This window comes from Cherax quadricarinatus, chromosome 10 (assembly GCF_038502225.1).
Source record: "Cherax quadricarinatus isolate ZL_2023a chromosome 10, ASM3850222v1, whole genome shotgun sequence".
Taxonomy (NCBI): domain Eukaryota; kingdom Metazoa; phylum Arthropoda; class Malacostraca; order Decapoda; family Parastacidae; genus Cherax; species Cherax quadricarinatus.
The window spans coordinates 34,861,289-34,882,468 of NC_091301.1; the positions used below are offsets into that span (position 1 = coordinate 34,861,289).

A 21,180-nucleotide genomic window follows, 5' to 3' on the forward strand; every position below is an offset into this window, starting at 1 on the left:
TTTGGAGGTGCTAGAATTTAGCCATAAATTTACATCCTGGACAGCCTCCTGGTTGACGTATATTTACGTCATCGACAGTTCAACGGTTAACCTCTTTGTGAATTTCTCACATATGGTTTATAGTAAATTTATCAGTTTTATTTTTGAGCCCAGTACAAAGGCCTTTGTCAGGTAACCACTGTTTAAGATGCATTAAACATTCACCAATTTGATTGTTGTAGAAACAGTGAAATGATGTTTGCTATGAAGAGGATAGATAGGCTAGTTATAGAACTTACCTGTGATTCAGACTGTGCTTCTGATTTCTCTTGTAGAATCTGTTGTGACACTTTTTCATGTCTCACTGCCTTTGATGTATCCAGCGAACTCAACATGAAATTTCCGCTTCTATCCTTGTTGTGTGTATGGTGCCAAGTACCTGTCTATGTACTCTTTTTTTCTTGGTTCTCTAGCATTGCCACTGTTGTCACTGAACAGCTCGTGAAAAATGGTGTTCAGTACATCGCAGACTTCCATGTCATTCCTCATGAGCTCTCCTCCTTCCTTCTTCAGTCTAACTACCTGATCTTTTACTGCTTTTTTTCTTCTGATATGACCGAAGAAGTTTTTATTCACACTTGGTTTTTGCTACGAAGTCATTCTCCAATTGTTGTTCAGTCTCACGCCCCACCCTTGTATATTTATTTCTAGCTACTCTGCTCACCTCTCTGTTCTCGTTTGTTCTATATTTTCTATATTTTCTCCACGCTCTGTTCTCGTTTGTTCTATTTCTTGTTTCTACATGCTAGGATGATTTTTTTCCTTTCTGTATGTTTGGTTAAGCCTAGAGCATTGTTTATTATTGTTGTTTCTTCTTCCTCTTCTAGGTATGAAATTCTCTGCCTGCAAGCACTTTTAAGACAACCACTCTATTCTGGAATTTTGCTATTCTTTCAAAATCCCTTCTTGTCAACACTGGTTCCTCAAGCCGTCTATTAGCCATTTTTTTCCCACAATGTTAAGTTCAACGAGGTATTCAGTGCTGTAAGGTGGCTAGCACACAGGGTACTTCGATATTCTGTACTGTATGGTGGCTAGCACACAGTGGTCTACCACTACTACAGATGAGAGGTTTGTACTCAAGAGCAAGAGAAATAATGAGAAGGCCAGGAAGAGCCCTTGGTTCACCTAGAGGTATAGAGAGTCCAAAAGCAAGTGTGCTAGGGAATGGAAGAAGTATAGAAGGCAAAGGACCCAGGAGAATAAGGAGAGTAGTCGAAAAACCAGAAATGAATATGCTCAGGTAAGGAAAGAAGACCAACGATAATATGAAAATGGCATAGCAGCAAAAACCAAGTCCGACCCAAAGCTGTTGTACAGTCAAATCAAGAAAAAAACAAACAATGGAGAACCAGGTAATCAGGCTGAGGAAAGAATGAGGGGAAATCACAAGAAACGACTGAGAAGCATGTGAGGAACTCAACATGAGATTTAAAGTATCCACAATGGAGAAAGGAAGCACTCCAGAAAGACGGAGTGGTGGGGTACACCAACACGTGATGGAGGAGGTGAAGAGGCTGCTAAGCGAACTAAATACCTCAAAGGCGATGAAGCCGGATAACATCTCTCTGTGGGTTCTGAGTGAGGGAGAAGAGACACTCTGTGTACCACTAACAACAATCTTCAACACATCTATCGAAACAGGGCAACTATCTGAGGTATGAAAGACAGCAAATGTAGTCCCAGTATGAAAAAAAGAGACAGACATGCAGCATTAAACTATAAACCAGTGTCACTGACATGTTTAGTATGCAAAGTCATGGAGAAGATTGTCAGGAGAAGAGTGGTGGAGCACCAAGAAATGAATGAGCTTATCAACTACTACAACCAGCATGGATTCAGGGACGGCTAAGAGCTGTTACCTACATCAGCTCATTTGAAAGCATTTTTATTGTTATGAGACATACAAGTAGGGAACAGGATGAAGTTGGAGCCATCTGTGGGCCAGCATTTTCATGTGAACAACTGACTTTATCTCGTTCACATCATTATGCTGTACGAATGTGTTCCATACTCGAGTCATCCTGGGTATATATGATCTCAGATGGAGTGATGTTCTGGAGAAGGGTACAGCCAGTGTGAAGTTGCTGCTTTCTGCCCGTCTTGTGGTATAAAAGCTTGTTTCACGCTGTCCTCGAAGCGGATCCAAGTGTGGTACTTTGACAATATTGGCCTTGTACATAACAGTAAGGCCACCCACATCTCTCGTATGTTGAAGGCTCTGCTGAAATGACAGATCTATCCAGGATGGGTCCAGGCGAGAGATGAGACGTCTTGCTCTGTTCTCTGCTCTGTCAAGCAGTCGCAGATGAGAGGGGGGGGGCAGGCAAACCAAGAAAGTGGAGCATACTCAAGGTGTGAGCGTACTTGTGCCTCGTACAAAATCTTGCAACCCCTACTGTCAAGCAGATGCGAGATACGGCGAAGTGCTGTAAGCTTCCTGGCTGCCTTGTTTGTAAGATTTACAACATGGTTCTTCATGGTTAGTTTGGAGTCAAATTTCACCCCAAGGATATCAACTTCTTCTCCAGGTGCCAACACCCTCCCATTCATCCTTACTACTGCACCAGCATTATCATCATGGTGCCTAGAGACGATCATCATTTGCGTTTTCTCAGGTGCAGATGTTACTTGCCATCTATTTCCCCAAGCTGATATAGCTCTCAGCTGGTGATTGATGTTGCTTAGAGCAGCTGGCCTTTCTTCTCTTGGATAAGTGAATGTCAGTGTACAGTCGTCTGCATATGCATGTGATTCTGGGATGAGATGAAGAAGGTCGTTGAAGTAGACATTCCATAACAATGGTCCCAGCACGCTTCCTTGTGGAACACTTGCCCCAATAGGATGTCTTGCTGATTCCGTTCCATTGAGAACTACACTTAGAGATCTACCATGAAGGTAATCACTGAGGAGACATAGCGTAGAGCCTGCAATACCCAGTACTTGAAGTTTTGCTAAGAGGCCCTGGTGCCACACCCGGTCGAAAGCGATAGCAATGTCCAGTGCTACCACTTTCTCCCTCCTTCCCTCCCTTCCACTTTCTCCCTCCTTCCCTCCCTTCCACTTTCTCCCTCCTTCCCTCCCTGCCACTTTCTGCCTCCTTCCCTCCCGTCCACTTTCTGCCTCCTTCCCTCCCTTCCACTTTCTCCCTTTCCCTTCTTCCGTCCCTTCCACTTTCTCCCTTTTTATCTCCCTTGCACTTTCTCCCTCCTTCCCTTCCTTCCACTTTCTCCCTCCTTCCCTCCCTTCCACTTTCTCCCTTCTTCTCTCCCTTCCACTTTCTCCCTCCTTCACTCCCTCCACTTTCCCCCTCCTTCCCTCCCTTCCACTTTCTCCCTCCTTCCCTCCCTTCCACTTTCTCCCTTCTTCTCTCTTTTCCACTTTCTCCCTCCTTCCTTCCCTTCCACTTTCTGCCTCCTTCCCTCCCTTCCACTTTCTGCCTCCTTCTCTCCCTTCCACTTTCTGCCTCCTTCCCTCCCTTCCACTTTCTCCTTCCTTCCCTCCCTTGCACTTTCTGCCTCCTTCCCTCCCTTCCACTTTCTGCCTCCTTCCCTCCTTTCCACTTTCTCCCTCGTACCCTCCCTTCCACTTTCTGCATCCTTCCTTCCCTTCCACTTTCTGCCTCCTTCCCTCTTTTCCACTTTCTCCCTCCTTCCCTCCCTTCCACTTTCTCCCTCCTTCCCTCCCTTCCACTTTCTCCCTCTTTCCCTCCCTTCCACTTTCTGCCTCCTTCCCTCTCTTCCACTTTGTCCCTCCTTCCCTCCCTTCGACTTTCTGCCTCCTTCCCTCCCTTCCACTTTCTGCCTCCTTCCTTCCCTTCCTCTTTCTGCCTCCTTCCGTCCCTTCCACTTTCTCCCTCCTTCCCTCCCTTCGACTTTCTGCCTCCTTCCCTCCTTTCGACTTTCTGCCTCCTTCCCTCCCTTCCACTTTCTGCCTCCTTCCTTCCCTTCCACTTTCTCCCTTCTTCCCTCCCTTCCACTTTCTCCCTCCTTCCCTCCCTTCCACTTTCTCCCTCCATCCCTCCCTTCAACTTTCTCCCTCCTTCCCTCCCTTCCACTTTCTCCCTTCTTCCCTCCCTTCCACTTTCTCCCTTCTTCACTCCCTTCCACTTTCTCCCTCCTTCCCTCTCCCACTTTCTCCCTCCTTCCCTCCCTTCCACTTTCTGCCTCCTTCCCTCCCTTCCACTTTCTCCTTTCTTTCCTCCCTTCCACTTTCTCCTTTCTTTAGTCCTTTCCACTTTCTCCCTCCTTCCCTCCCTTCCACTTTCTCCCTCCTTCCCTCCCTTCCACTTTCTCCCTTCTTCTCTCTTTTCCACTTTCTCCCTCCTTCCTTCCCTTCCACTTTCTGCCTCCTTCCCTCCCTTCCACTTTCTGCCTCTTTCTCTCCCTTCCACTTTCTGCCTCCTTCCCTCCCTTCCACTTTCTCCTTCCTTCCCTCCCTTGCACTTTCTGCCTCCTTCCCTCCCTTCCACTTTCTGCCTCCTTCCCTCCTTTCCACTTTCTCCCTCGTACCCTCCCTTCCACTTTCTGCATCCTTCCTTCCCTTCCACTTTCTGCCTCCTTCCCTCTTTTCCACTTTCTCCCTCCTTCCCTCCCTTCCACTTTCTCCCTCCTTCCCTCCCTTCCACTTTCTCCCTCTTTCCCTCCCTTCCACTTTCTGCCTCCTTCCCTCTCTTCCACTTTGTCCCTCCTTCCCTCCCTTCGACTTTCTGCCTCCTTCCCTCCCTTCCACTTTCTGCCTCCTTCCTTCCCTTCCTCTTTCTGCCTCCTTCCGTCCCTTCCACTTTCTCCCTCCTTCCCTCCCTTCGACTTTCTGCCTCCTTCCCTCCCTTCGACTTTCTGCCTCCTTCCCTCCCTTCCACTTTCTGCCTCCTTCCTTCCCTTCCACTTTCTCCCTTCTTCCCTCCCTTCCACTTTCTGCCTCTTTCCCTCCCTTCCACTTTCTCCCTTCTTCACTCCCTTCCACTTTCTCCCTCCTTCCCTCCCTTCCGCTTTCTCCCTCCTTCCCTCCCTTCTGCTTTCTCCCTCCTTCCCTCCCTTCCACTTTCTCCCTTCTTCCCTCCCTTCCACTTTCTCCCTTCTTCACTCCCTTCCACTTTCTCCCTCCTTCCCTCTTTTCCACTTTCTCCCTCCTTCCCTCACTTCCACTTTCTGCCTCCTTCCATCCCTTCCACTTTCTCCCTCCTTCCCTCCCTTCCACTTTCTCCTTTCTTTAGTCCTTTCCACTTTCTCCCTCCTTCCCTCCCTTCCACTTTCTCCCTCCTTCACTCCCTTCCACTTTCTCCCTCCTTCCCTCCCTTCCACTTTCTGCCTCCTTCCTTCCCTTCCACTTTCTCCCTCCTTCCCTCCCTTCCACTTTCTCCCTCTTTCCCTCCCTTCCACTTTCTCGCTCCTTCTCTCCTTTCTACTTTCTGCCTCCTTCCATCCCTTCCACTTTCTCCTTCCTTTCCTCCCTTCCACTTTCTCCCTTTTTCCGTCCCTTCCACTTTTTCCCTCCTTCCCTCTCTTCCACTTTCTGCCTCCTTCCCTCTCTTCCGCTTTCTGCCTCCTTCCTTCCCTTCCACTTTCTGCCTCCTTCCCTCCCTTCCACTTTCTGCCTCCTTCTCTCCCTTCCACTTTCTCTTTCCTTCTCTCCCTTCCACTTTCTCCCTCCTTCCCTCCCTTCCACTTTCTCCCTCCTTCCCTCTATTTTACTTTCTCCCTCCTTCCCTCCCTTCCACGTTCTCCCTCCTTCCCTCCCTTCCACTTTCTCCCTCCTTCCCTCCCTACCACTTTCTGCCTCCTTCTCTCCCTTCCACTTTCTCCCTCCTTCCCTCCCTTCCACTTACTCCCTCCATCCCTCCCTTCCACTTTCTCCCTCCTTCCCCCCCTTCCACTTTCTCCCCCCTTCCCTCCCTTCTACTTTCTCCCTCCTTCCCTCTTTTTTACTGACTCCCTCCCTTCCACTTACTCCCTCCATCCCTCCCTTCCACTTTCTCCCTCCTTCCCTCCCTTCCACTTTCTCCCTCCTTCCCTCCCTTCCACTTTCTCCCTCCTTCCCTCTTTTTTACTTTCTCCCTCCTTCCCTCCCTTCCACTTACTCCCTCCATCCCTCCCTTCCACTTTCTCCCTCCTTCCCTCCCTTCCACTTTCTCCCTCCTTCCCTCCCTTCTACTTTCTCCCTACTTCCCTCTTTTATACTTTCTCCCTCCTTCCCTCCCTTCCACTTACTCCCTCCATCCCTCCCTTCCACTTTCTCCCTCCTTCCCTCCCTTCCACTTTCTCCCTCCTTCCCTCCCTTCCACTTTCTCCCTCCATCCCTCTTTTTTACTTTCTCCCTCCTTCCCTCCCTTCCACTTACTCCCTCCATCCCTCCCTTCCACTTTCTCCCTCCTTCCCTCCCTTCCACTTTCTCCCTCCTTCCCTCCCTTCCACTTTCTCCCCTCCTTCCCTCCCTTCCACTTACTCCCTCCTTCCCTCCCTTCCACTTTCTCCCTCCTTCCCTCTTTTTTACTTTCTCCCTCCTTCCCTCCCTGCCACTTTCTCCCTCCTTCCCTCCCTTCCACTTTCTCCCTTCTTCCCTCCCTTCCACTTTCTCCCTCCTTCCCTCCCTGCCACTTTCTCCCTCCTTCCCTCCCTTCCACTTTCTCCCTCCTTCCCTCCCTTCCTCTCTCTCCTTCTTTCTCTCCCTCCCTCCCTCACTAACCACCAACAATCAGCTCCTCACTAGTTATATCACAGTTCTGGCACCTTCAATGGTCACATCTATTATTACTTGGAAAATCTAATTGACCATCTTTCTCTTCCTCCTCCAGCCCCGTCTACTCCATACTACCCCCCACCATGCTTCCCCCACCGTGCTCCCCCCACCATGGTCCCCTCACCATGCTTCCCCCACCGTTCTCTCCCCCACCATGCTTCCCCCACCGTGCTTCCCCCACCATGCTTCCCCCCCCACCATGCTTTACCCTCCCCCCACCACCATGCTTCCCCCACCATGCTTCCCCCACCATGCTCCCCCCACCATGCTTCCCCCCACCATGCTCCCTTACCCCCCACCATGCTTCCCCACCATGCTTTTACCCTTCCCCCACCATGGTCCCCTCACCATGCTTCCCCCCACCATGCTCCCCCACCATGCTCCCCCACCGTGCTCCCCCACCATGCTCCCCCACCATGCTTCCCCCACCATGCTTCCCTACCATGCTTCCCCCACCATGCTCCCCCCACCATCCTTCCCCCACCATGCTCCCCACCATGCTTCCCCACCATGCTTCCCCACCATGCTTCCCCACCATGCTCCCCCCACCATGTTCCCCCACCATGCTTTCCCCCACCATGCTCCCCCACCATGCTTCTCCCTCCATGCTTCCCCCCTGTCCATGCTTCCCCCCACCATGCTCCCCCACCATCCTTCCCCCACCATGCTCCCCATCATGCTTCCCCACCATGCTTCCCCACCATGCTTCCCCCACCATGCTCCCCTACCATGTTCCCCCACCATGCTCCCCCACCATGCTCCCCCACCATGCTTCCCCCTCCATGCTTCCCCCCTGTCCATGCTTCCCCCCACCATGCTTCCCCACCATGCTTCCCCACCATGCTCCCCCACCATGCTCCCCCACCGTGCTTCCCCCTCCATGTTTCCCCCCTCTCCATGCTTCCCCCCACCATGCTTCTCCCACCATGCTTCCCCCTCCATGCTTCCCCCCTCGCAATGCTTCCCCAACCATGCTCCCCCACCATGCTTCCCCCACCATGCTTCCCCCACCATGTTTCCCCCCACCATGCTTCCCCATTCATGTTTTCCCCCACCATGCTTCCCCCGTCCATGCTTCCCTCCTCCATGCTTCCCCACTATGTTTCCCCCGACCATGCTTCCCCCTCCATGCTTCCCCCACCATGCTTCCCCCTCCATGCTTCCCCCATCCATGCTTTCCCCTTCATGCTTCCCCCACCATACTTTCCCCGCCATGCTTCCCCCACCATGCTTCCCCCGCCATGCTTCCCCCTTCCACTTTCTGCCTCCTTCCCTCCCTTCCACTGCCTCCTTCCCCCCTTCCACTTTCTGCTCCTTCCCTCCCTTCCACTGCTTTCCCCCCTTCCACTTTCTGCTCCTTCCCTTCCTTCCATTTCTGCCTCCCCCTCCCTTCCACTTTCTGCCTCCTTCCCTCCCTTCCACTTTCTGCCTCCTTCCCTCCCTTGCACTTTCTGCCTCCTTCCCTCCCTTCCACTTTCTGCCTCCTTCCCTCCCTTCCACTTTCTGCCTCCTTCCCTACCTTCCACTTTCTGCCTCCTTCCCTCCCTTCCACTTTCTGCCTCCTTCCCTACCTTCCACTTTCTGCCTCCTTCCCTCCCTTCCACTTTCTGCCTCCTTCCCACCCTTCCACTTTCTGCCTCCTTCCCTCCCTTCCACTTTCTGCCTCCTTCCCTCCCTTCCACTTTCTGCCTCCTTCCCTCCCTTCCACTTTCTGCCTCTTTCCCTCCCTTCCACTTTCTGCCTCCTTCCCTCCCTTCCACTTTCTGCCTCTTTCCCTCCCTTCCACTTTCTGCCTCCTTCCCTCCCTTCCACGTTCTGCCTCCTTCCCTTCCTTTCACTTTGTCTGTGGAGAAAATTTCTCCACAGAGAGGGTAGTGGGCAAGTCTTCTATCACCTGCTTCTTGTGTCACCTGGCAGTAAATAGAACCCCGAGGCAGGTGACAGTTGTGGTATCCGAGCTGCGGAAAACATTGAGAAAGAATCTTGTGTAAATAAACCACTATGTATATTTCTAATACATGATACAACAGTGTATCTTTCTAATACATGATACAACAGTGTATCTTTCTAATACATGATACAACAGTGTATCTTTCTAATACATGACTCCACAATGTATCTTCCAAGTAGGGAGGCCTGTGATTGGCGAACATAACAGGTTAACTTTACTCTAACTGAAGTCAACTTACTGATACCTGAACATCTTCATTATGTATACTACGGTGTGGATGTAGTTAGAAGATGATAGAGACACATAATGGGTCCAGGGTCTGGGCCGCAAAGTTTTGATACTTAAAAAAGTTAGTGGTAATGAACTATTTACATGTTTATATCTGGTTATTTATGCAGATGTGAAATAAGTCACGAAAAATTACAGTTTAGCTTACATGTTGTTTCGATAAGATAAGATTTCGTTCGGATTTTTAACCCCGGAGGGTTAGCCACCCAGGATAACCCAAGAAAGTCAGTGCGTCATCGAGGACTGTCTAACTTATTTCCATTGGGGTCCTTAATCTTGTCCCCCCAGGATGCGACCCACACCAGTCGACTAACACCCAGGTACCTATTTGCTGCTAGGTGAACAGGACAATAGGTGTAAGGAAATGTGTCGAAATGTTTCCACCCGCCGGGAATCGAACCCGGGCCCTCCGTGTGTGAAGCGGGAGCTTTAACCACCAGGCCACCGGGCCACCCCGGATGATCTCCATTATGTTATATGTGAGCAAGGTATGGCTGAATTGAAATAACTTGTGTCACCCTGATGGACATCACTGGATTAGTGAAACTCAACATTGTTTCCCAATATTTTTTAACAAATTTACTGACTTTTCCCTGGGATTATGATACTGTGGACCAAGATAGATACGACGTAGTTTACGTAGACTTTAGTAAGGCCTTCGATAGACGTCCATGCAGGACACTGATGAGCAAATAACTGTAAGAAAATATTTGATGAGATATTTTTTACTCTAGGCTCGAGGTATGGCTGACCGATAGGCAAGAGAGTTTGTATAAATATAGTTCTACTGTCTTCAAGTTATGTCCTGGAATTTGTTTTTGATAAAGCCACTGGATGGCGAAACGTCTACAACAAAGATGCCCAGTTGTTGCATATGTATCTTAATTTCATCTTGTCGGTATTGTATACCATTCTTGTACAAGACTCAGAATAAAACTAATAAATATCTAGGTTTTCTATCATGAAATATAAGTGATAGAAGCTCCAAGGTGATATAACAACTTTATATATCATTGGTAAATTCTCATTTAAATTATGATACAAATTTCTGCTCACTATATTACCGAATATAAATATAAATATAAATTATTTATAAAAATTATAGAATCAGATGGCTCAGTTGGTAGCGTCCTGACCTCACGTACTGAGGGTCGGTGGTTCGATCCCCGACACACGTGAAATGTTAGGTACGTTTCCTTACATTTTGTTCACTAGCAGTAAGTAGGTACTTGCGTGTTAGTCGACTGTTGTTGGTGGCATCCTGGGGGGTAGTACATCTTAGATAGGGCTGGACTTTGACATGAATTGAAGTAAGAAAACAGATCATGTGGCCTGTTGTGGCCCGGTGGCCTGGTGGCTTGTGGCCCGGTGGCCTGGTGGCTAAAGCTCCCGCTTCACACACGGAGGGCCCGGGTTCGATTCCCGGCGGGTGGAAACATTCGACACGTTTCCTTACACCTGTTGTCCTGTTCACCTAGCAGCAAATAGGTACCTGGGTGTTAGTCGACTGGTGTGGGTCGCATCCTGGGGGACAAGATTAAGGACCCCAATGGAAATAAGTTAGACAGTCCTCGATGACGCACTGACTTTCTTGGGTTATCCTGGGTGGCTAACCCTCCGGGGTTAAAAATCCGAACGAAATCTTATCTTATCTTATCTTATCTTAACTGTGTATCAAAAACTGTTGTATGACTCGGACGGGTTTAACGCTTACGTTTGAATATAATAATAATAATAACGTATTAGATTTTTTCCTGTGAACATAGAATAAAAACAGTGAACTAACATGTTCTAGTTAGTTTATGATCTGGGTACAATTTTGTGATGTGTTAAAGAGTATACACTGGAGAAAATAAAGGATATGGGAAACAGATGAAGTTATGGAGAACTGATACAAACTACCGAATAGCCTTGTTACAACGAATGTTTTAGGGCAACTTTTATAATCGGTAAATAAATGAGTTACTTTTATTTCAGGCTACACTGGTGTATTCTGGGATCAGAGGGGTAAAGCTCAGTGATATAAATACACTGAATAAAAGATGAGAGAAAACGTACTGACAGTAATACATGCATCACAGAAAACTGAATAATGAAAGAAAACGCAGGAGAGTATATTAGTGGGTAACTAGTGTAAACTGACATCTGTCTAGTGAACCAAGGCTGACATTCTAAGAGAAGACCGACAGGATGCAAGCATGGACACAGCTGACTGTGGACGCTGCCTTCATGTGCGACTTCGACGATGAGGAACGACCTGCCTTTACCACGGTCCTGAAATCGTAAACTATCACTAAGACTAATAATCTGATTAAATTTACATTACTGATGCACTGACCTTGCTCACGAAAATTGCTACACTGATCACATAAAATACCTTCATTCTTTGCTTCGTGAATTTCTTTTTGTTAGAAAACTTGATAGTACAGTCCAGAGCATAGATTCTCAAAAAATTCTGAAGATATTTTCCCTAAATTTGTACGAGTGGACGCACAGAGTTGTGTCAACAGTAACTACGTTATTACTTTCACTTGAAGTAAAAACTCTCAGAAGTCTCGTACATCTAGCTAGGGAAAAACTTGCAAAACTTTGAGGATACTAATTGCATGTTCAGCAGTAAACCACACACTAATGATGATAACTCAGCCTGGTCAATTGTAACTCTAATCTAACAAGTCTAACATAAAATAATTTAATCATAACCAGACTCAAATTTGACAGACTTAATACACGCAGACTAACTTTTCCAAACTCTAATATCTTATGGAATATATGTAAGATACATCATAGTGAAATCTGAAAGTTGATGAGAAGGCATTCTCACTTCTGGCTGCAGCTCAGAGCTTTGTCTCCTCAATATTATCACTAATTTCGTCTGTGTGATTCCAAGTATTGACAGCGATCTATTTCTTGCACCTTAAACTTACTCTCACACGCACATGTTCTCTCACACACACGTTCTCTCACACACACATGTTCTCTCACACGCACATGTTCTCTCACACACATGTTCTCTCACACACATGTTCTCTCACACACACATGTTCTCTCACACACACATGTTCTCTCACACACACATGTTCTCTCACACACACATGTTCTCTCACACACACATGTTCTCTCACACACACATGTTCTCTCACACACACATGTTCTCTCACACACACATGTTCTCTCACACACACATGTTCTCTCACACACACATGTTCTCTCACACACACATGTTCTCTCACACACACATGTTCTCTCACACACACATGTTCAGTGACTTAATTAATATGGGTTGTGGAAAATTACATTTATCTGAATGTAACTCATAATGTACATACCAGTAAATAACAAAGATAATTATTATTTATCAGAGTTACATAGACAAGTAGGAATCTGGGACACCTAGGTCGCAAAAATGTCCCCCTTCGATACCTACAACTGTCATATCCACAAGTTGCTCTAGACCTATTAATTACAAATGAAATATATATCACCAGGAGTTCTGGTAAATATATAAATTTGTGGACTGTATATTAAATTAATAAAGGATTATATATATACACATTTACATAACAGAAGGAGAATATCTTAAAATCACTCACCAATTTGACTGGAGATTAAGGTGTATCATACTCAGAAAACCTCACTGTCTATCTATGAAAATACCACTGGCCAGAGTAACAAACATAAACAAACTTATCTGAGGTTCCTGGAGTTGTCTTGTCCAGTCGCCTGATATCTCAAGTTATGCAGGAATGCACATCCAACAATTTCGGCTCCTATTTGAGAGGTGTCAGCCCAATTTTAACCTCTAGAGCATGAAAATTCTTCCCATTTTACTAACGTTTTCTTGGCTCATTCAAAACACAATGGTGAGTCTTCTGTGCGCAGGTGCAGCTTCCCATTTTTTATGACAAATTTTTATTAAATACAGTATGTTACACTAATTTACATAAAAAATACACTATATTTTTTTCTGGAAAATACATTATTCTCCACATGGGTCAACAACTCACTTCTGATCTAATTTTGACGTTGCTGATGTTTTATTAAAATTGTCAATTTGGTTTTCTTAGCCTCTACACGTACATTATTCACTCATGTAAAATGTGTCGATCTCCCTTTCTTCAAGGGTGTTTTTTTTTACTCTTTTAAAAACTAGGTGAGTAAGGCAAATGTACAAGAATTCGTCACCTCGGTATTTCGACTGAAGAAACCTGCTGAGCAGGTGACACTTCTTGCCGAATAAGGCAAGTGAAAATTTGTGTATGCAATAATTTCGCAAAAATCATACTGAATCTAAGGAAAAAAATATATTTATTTATGTTTGTTTATTATTAAATTATTATAAACTTATATAAAATATATTTAGTTGAAATAAACTAAATTAAGTTGCGCTTCTTATAATGAGGTTAGGAAAGTTTTCTAACTTTTCTGGTACAAAATTATTAATTTTTACATTAATATAAATGAAAAAATATATATTTAAACGTTTGTGAAAATTTTAGAAAGGACTTAATTTTAAATGAGTTCTTGCTAATTGACCAGTTTTAAACTTAGTGTACACTCAGAGTTGGTGTACACTCAGAGTTGGTGTACACTCAGAGTTGGTGTACACTCAGGGTTGGTGTACACTCAGTGTTGGTGTACACTCAGTGTTGATGTACACTCAGTGTTGATGTACACTCAGTGTTGGTGTACACTCAGTGTTGGTGTACACTCAGTGTAGATGTACACTCAGTGTTGGTGTACACTCAGTGTTGGTGTACACTCAGTGTTGGTGTACACTCAGTGTTGGTGTACACTCAGTGTTGATGTACACTCAGGGTTGGTGTACACTCAGGGTTGGTGTACACTCAGAGTTGGTGTACACTCAGTGTTGATGTACACTCAGGGTTGGTGTACACTCAGTGTTGATGTACACTCAGGGTTGGTGTACACTCAGGGTTGGTGTACACTCAGGGTTGGTGTACACTCAGGGTTGGTGTACACTCAGAGTTAGTGTACACTCAGTGTTGGTGTACACTCAGTGTTGATGTACACTCAGAGTTGGTGTACACTCAGAGTTAGTGTACACTCAGAGTTAGTGTACACTCAGTGTTGGTGTACACTCAGTGTTGATGTACACTCAGAGTTGGTGTACACTCAGAGTTGGTGTACACTCAGAGTTGGTGTACACTCAGAGTTGGTGTACACTCAGGGTTGGTGTACACTCAGACTTGGTGTACACTCAGTGTTGGTGTACACTCAGTGTTGATGTACACTCAGGGTTGGTGTACACTCACGCAGTATTGGTGTACACGCAGTATTGGTGTACACTCAGTGTAGGTGTACACGCAGTGTTGGTGTACACGCAGTGTTGGTGTACACGCAGTGTTGGTGTACACGCAGTGTTGATGTACACGCAGTATTGGTGTACACTCAGTGTTGGTGTACACTCACTTGGTGTACACGCAGTGTTGGTGTACACGCAGTGTTGGTGTACACGCAGTGTTGGTGTACACTCAGTGTTGGTGTACACTCAGTGTTGGTGTACACGCAGTGTTGGTGTACACGCAGTGTTGGTGTACACTCAGTGTTGGTGTACACTCAGAGTTGTTGTACACTCAGTGTTGGTGTACACTCAGTGTAGGTGTACACGCAGTGTTGGTGTACACGCAGTGTTGGTGTACACTCAGTGTTGGTGTACACTCACTTGGTGTACACGCAGTGTTAGTGTACACTCAGTGTTGATGTACACTCAGGGTTGGTGTACACTCAGTGTTAGTGTACACTCAGGGTTAGTGTACACTCAGGGTTGGTGTACACTCAGAGTTAGTGTACACTCAGTGTTGGTGTACACTCAGAGTTAGTGTACACTCAGTGTTGGTGTACACTCAGAGTTGGTGTACACTCAGAGTTAGTGTACACTCAGAGTTGGTGTACACTCAGGGTTGGTGTACACTCAGAGTTGGTGTACACTCAGAGTTAGTGTACACTCAGGGTTGGTGTACACTCAGAGTTGGTGTACACTCAGTTAGTGTACACTCAGTGTTGGTGTACACTCAGAGTTAATGTACACTCAGGGTTGGTGTACACTCAGAGTTGGTGTACACTCAGGGTTGGTGTACACTCAGGGTTGGTGTACACTCAGGGTTGGTGTACACTCAGTGTTGGTGTACACTCAAAGTTGGTGTACACTCAGGGTTGGTGTACACTCAGGGTTGGTGTACACTCAGTGTTGGTGTACACTCAGGGTTGGTGTACACTCAGAGTTGGTGTACACTCAGGGTTGGTGTACACTCAGGGTTGGTGTACACATAGAGTTGGTGTACACTCAGAGTTGGTGTACACTCAAAGTTGGTGTACACTCAAGGTTGGTGTACACTCAAGGTTGGTGTACACTCAGGGTTGATATACACTCAGGGCTGGTTTACACTCATGGTTGATGTACACTCAGTGTTGGTGTACACTCAGGGTTGGTGTACAATCAAGATTGGTGTACACTCAAGGTTGGTGTACACTCAGGGTTGATGTACACTCAGGGTTGGTTAACACTCAGGGTTGATGTATACTCATTGTTGGTGTACACTTAGGGTTGATGTACACTCAGTGTTGGTGTACACTCAGGGTTGGTGTACAATCAGGGTTGGTGTACACTCAAGGTTGGTGTACACTCAGGGTTGATGTACACTCAGTGTTGGTGTACACTCAGGGTTGATGTACACTCAGGGTTGGTTTATACTCATGGATTATGTACACTCAGTGTTGGTGTACACTCAAGGTTGGTGTACACTCAGGGTTGATGTACACTCAGTGTTGGTGTATACTCAGGGTTGATGTACACTCAGTGTTGGCTTACACTCAGGGTTGATGTACACTCATTGTTGGTGTACACTCAGGGTTGATGCACACTCAGTGTTGGTGTACACTCAGGGTTGATATACACTCAGGGTTGATGTACACTCAGTGTTGGTGTACACTCAGTGTTTGTGTACACTCAGTGTTTGTGTACACTCAGTGTTGGTGTACACTCAGTGTTGGTGTACACTCAGTGTTGGTGTACACTCAGTGTTGGTGTACACTCAGTGTTGGTGTACACTCAGTGTTGGTGTACACTCAGTGTTGGTGTACACTCAGTGTTGGTGTACACTCAGTGTAGGTGTACACTCAGTGTTGGTGTACACTCAGTGTTGGTGTACACTCAGTGTTGGTGTACACTCAGTGTTGTGTACACTCATTGTTGGTGCACACTCAGTGTTGGTGTACACTCAGTGTTGGTGTACACTCAGTGTTGGTGTACACTCAGTGTTGGTGTACACTCAGTGTTGGTGAACACTCAGTTTTGGTGTACACTCAGTGTTGGTGTACACTCAGCGTACGTGTACATTCAGTGTTGGTGTACACTCAGTGTAGGTGTACACTCAGTGTTGGTGTACACTCACTGTTGGTGTACACTCAGTGTTGGTGTACACTCAGTGTTGGTGTACACTCAGTGTTGTGTACACTCAGTGTAGGTGTACACTCAGTGTAGGTGTACACTCAGTGTTGGTGTACACTCAGTGTAGGTGTACACTCAGTGTAGGTGTACACTCAGTGTAGGTGTACACTCAGTGTAGGTGTACACTCAGTGTACGTGTACACTCAGTGTACGTGTACACTCAGTGTTGGTGTACACTCAGTGTAGGTGTACACTCGGTGTTGGTGTACACTCAGTGTTGGTGTACACTCAGTGTTGGTGTACACTCAGTGTTGGTGTACACTTAGTGTTGGTGTACACTCAGTGTTGGTGTACACTCAGTGTAGGTGTACACTCAGTGTAGGTGTACACTCAGTGTTTGTGTACACTCAGTGTTGGTGTACACTCAGTGTTGGTGTACACTCAGTGTTGGTGTACACTCAGTGTTGGTGTACACTCAGTGTTTGTGTACACTCAGTGTTGGTGTACACTCAGTGTTGGTGTACACTCAGTGTTGGTGTACACTCAGTGTTGGTGTACACTCAGTGTTGGTGTACACTCAGTGTAGGTGTACACTCAGTGTTGGTGTACACTCAGTGTTGGTGTACACTCAGTGTTGGTGTACACTCAGTGTTGTGTACACTCATTGTTGGTGCACACTCAGTGTTGGTGTACACTCAGTGTTGGTGTACACTCAGTGTTGGTGTACACTCAGTGTTGGTGTACACTCAGTGTTGGTGAACACTCAGTTTTGGTGTACACTCAGTGTTGGTGTACACTCAGCGTAGGTGTACATTCAGTGTTGGTGTACACTCAGTGTAGGTGTACACTCAGTGTTGGTGTACACTCACTGTTGGTGTACACTCAGTGTTGGTGTACACTCAGTGTTGGTGTACACTCAGTGTTGTGTACACTCAGTGTAGGTGTACACTCAGTGTAGGTGTACACTCAGTGTTGGTGTACACTCAGTGTAGGTGTACACTCAGTGTAGGTGTACACTCAGTGTAGGTGTACACTCAGTGTAGGTGTACACTCAGTGTACGTGTACACTCAGTGTTGGTGTACACTCAGTGTAGGTGTACACTCGGTGTTGGTGTACACTCAGTGTTGGTGTACACTCAGTGTTGGTGTACACTCAGTGTTGGTGTACACTTAGTGTTGGTGTACACTCAGTGTTGGTGTACACTCAGTGTAGGTGTACACTCAGTGTAGGTGTACACTCAGTGTAGGTGTACACTCAGTGTTGGTGTACACTCAGTGTTGGTGTACACTCAGTGTTGGTGTACACTCAGTGTAGGTGTACACTCAGTGTAGGTGTACACTCAGTGTAGGTGTACACTCAGTGTTGGTGTACACTCAGTGTAGGTGTACACAGTGTAGGTGTACACTCAGTGTAGGTGTACACTCAGTTTTGGTGTACACTCAGTGTTGGTGTACACTCAGTGTAGGTGTACACTCAGTGTAGGTGTACACTCAGTGTTGGTGTACACTCAGTGTTGGTGTACACTCAGTGTAGGTGTACACTCAGTGTAGGTGTACACTCAGTGTAGGTGTACACTCAGTGTTGGTGTACACTCAGTGTTGGTGTACACTCAGTGTAGGTGTACACTCAGTGTAGGTGTACACTCAGTGTTGGTGTACACTCAGTGTAGGTGTACACTCAATGTAGGTGTACACTCATTGTAGGTGTACACTCAGTGTTGGTGTACACTCAGTGTTGGTGTACACTCAGTGTAGGTGTACACTCAGTGTAGGTGTACACTCAGTGTTGGTGTACACTCAGTGTTGGTGTACACTCAGTGTTGGTGTACACTCAGTGTTGGTGTACACTCAGTGTTGGTGTACACTCAGTGTAGGTGTACACTCAGTGTTGGTGTACACTCAGTGTAGGTGTACACTCAGTGTACGTGTACACTCAGTGTTGGTTTACACTCAGTGTTGGTGTACACTCAGTGTTGGTGTACACTCAGTGTTGGTGTACACTCAGTGTAGGTGTACACTCAGTGTTGGTGTACACTCAGTGATGGTGTACTCTCAGTGTTGATGTACACTCAGTGTTGGTGTACACTCAGTGTTGGTGTACACTCAGTTTTGGTGTACACTCAGTGTTGGTGTACACTCAGTGTTGGTGTACACTCAGTGTTGGTGTACACTCAGTGTTGGTGTACACTCAGTGTTGGTGTACACTCAGTGTTGATGTACACTCAGTGTTGGTGTACACGCAGTGTTGGTGTACACGCAGTGTTGGTGTACACTCAGTGTTGGTGTACACTCAGTGTTGATGTACACTCAGTGTTGGTGTACACGCAGTGTTGGTGTACACGCAGTGTTGGTGTACACTCAGTGTTGTGTACACTCAGTGTTGGTGTACACGCAGTGTTGGTGTACACGCAGTGTTGGTGTACACTCAGTGTTGTGTACACTCAGTGTTGGTGTACACGCAGTGTTGGTGTACACGCAGTGTTGGTGTACACGCAGTGTTGGTGTACACGCAGTGTTGGTGTACACTCAGTGTTGTGTACACTCAGTGTTGGTGTACACGCAGTGTTGGTGTACACGCAGTGTTGGTGTACACGCAGTGTTGGTGTACACGCAGTGTTGGTGTACACGCAGTGTTGGTGTACACGCAGTGTTGGTGTACACGCAGTGTTGGTGTACACTCTGGGTTGATGTACACTCAGTGTTGGTGTACACGCAGTGTTGGTGTACACGCAGTATTGTTCATCAGTACGCCACCTGTTTCTTACGCTGCTTCTCTAAGCAAGACAAGTGACTATACAATTTTTATCAATTTATTGAGTATATAAATCTCGTACAGTTACATCTCATGAAGTAATTAACTTAATTAAAGCCGTTTTTATAAATTTAGAATTATGTACTTGTGTTTGACATTATCTAATTAACGGTTATTAAAATGTTTTACAAACTTCTAGGTAAATGTCGCTATTCTCTCACACATAAACACCATAATTCTCTCATTTTTTTTAATTATCCAGTGAAATTACTTTTATAATTCTATGTCTAACTTTCTTGCAACTTCTGCAATCTTTCACATCCAGTTTAAGTTGTGTGTTGCAGTTTAACGAGTGCTAGCGAGTGTGACCCTTCTCTCTCTCTCCTCTCACAGACCATCGACAAGCTGCCAGACAAGGTGCTACTGAGGATCTTCTCGTATCTCTCTCACAGGGAGATCATCACCAACGCCAGGGTGTGCAAGAAGTGGCGGACGATAGCTTATAACACTAACCTCTGGAGCACCGTCTCTCTCAGGCCAGAGTGGCACGGCCTCTGTGTTAACAGCATTGAGGCTCTTCTCTTCCTTATCAGGTAAACAACTGATATTCCCTACCCCTCTCTCTCTTATCTTGTTAGGTAAAAAGATACATGTGCAACTAAAGCGACATTTTATTGTGGGAACGTTTCGCTCTCCAGGAACTTTGTCAAGCCGTTACAAACAATATAGAGACAGAGGGCGTATATAGGTATTAGAATGAGGTGCAAGGTATTATCGTCGTAAGTAGTAGTAGTAGTAGGAATATTAGTGGTAATAGAAGTAGTATTTGAGGTAATAGTAATAGTAGAAATAGTAATAGCAACAGCAGCAGTAGCAGGTATGTGATGGCAGGGTTTATTGTTTTGAGGAGACCTCTTGCTGATACTCAAGAGATTATGAAGCTGCTTTCGTTCTGTTTAATTGTGTTAGAAATATCGATAATGGGTTCTTTAATCATTAGTCGGGCGTCATTGAATTTCATGAGGTGATTGGCGGAATTCCAGTGTTGGATGCAGGCGATGTTCAAATTATCGTTCCTACATGCAGTAATGTGTTCACTGAGATGTGTTTCGAGGTTTCTTGCTGTTTCGCCTAAGTATATCGTGTAACAGCCTCCACAGCAGTGGCGTGCAGAGGTGATGCCCGGGGCCAACTCCTTGATTGTATGCCCCAAAGACTCAAGCATAAGGCCTAATACTGAGAAATATTATGAGAAAGGGAGATATTTTGAATATGTAAAGATAGATGAAACATGAAATAAACACTTTGTTCGGTTTAAATATAAATCAACCAAATTTATTAAGTTCTTTTCCTCAAATGATACTTCCTGTCAGAAAACCCATGAACTAATTTACTTTTTACATCAGCTGTGAGAAATTCCTTTTCAATGCTTATTTAAGCCAGGTTGATCAGTCGCTCCTGTGACATTCAAGACTTCAGATATGTTTTCATTAATTTCAGTTTTGAAAACGACCTTTCATAACTTGTGACTGAAAATGCAATTGTACGTAGTAATGTGTATGAAACACACAACGTCAGAAAGACATCCCTCCCACACTGCAGTAAAGACTCCAGAGCATCTTTACCATCAGGAATATTCTATTCCCTCCAGCTCGAAGGAGCATCACAAAATCAATAATTTCGTCACATAACTGAATGGGTGCCACATCATTATCATAATAATTTGCAAAGTCTGAACATTCCCTTTTTGATTTCTCTCTTGTTCATCTTCATGGTGTACACTTTCTGGACAGAAAGTGTACACCATGTTAAAGGAATGAAGGGCTAACCACTGCCTCTGTAGTGCGATTTTTTTTTTAGATTTTGCCACCGAAGTGACTAGTTTATTGTGCACCCCATATCCATCCTGTGGACGGTAGCGCAAGAGCATATGGATACACAAAAGGCCCAGGAACTAGGCCCCAAGGGGTTAACATGAATACATATGGATTTATATCTACA

At 46.0% G+C, this 21,180-nt stretch overlaps 1 protein-coding gene across 5 annotated transcripts in view; it reads left to right on the forward strand.

The window, feature by feature from the left end:
* Nucleotides 1-21,180, forward strand: part of FipoQ (F-box/LRR-repeat protein FipoQ) — a gene marked incomplete at its 3' end in the record, with an annotated part of 174,640 nt that overhangs the window by 109,405 nt on the left and 44,055 nt on the right. For 4 of the 5 annotated variants that reach the window (XM_070083770.1, XM_070083767.1, XM_070083768.1 and 1 more), the window contains 1 exon segment: nucleotides 19,573-19,772. In XM_070083770.1, coding sequence (XP_069939871.1) covers nucleotides 19,573-19,772 — 200 coding nt within the window. 5 annotated transcript variants of the gene reach the window in all.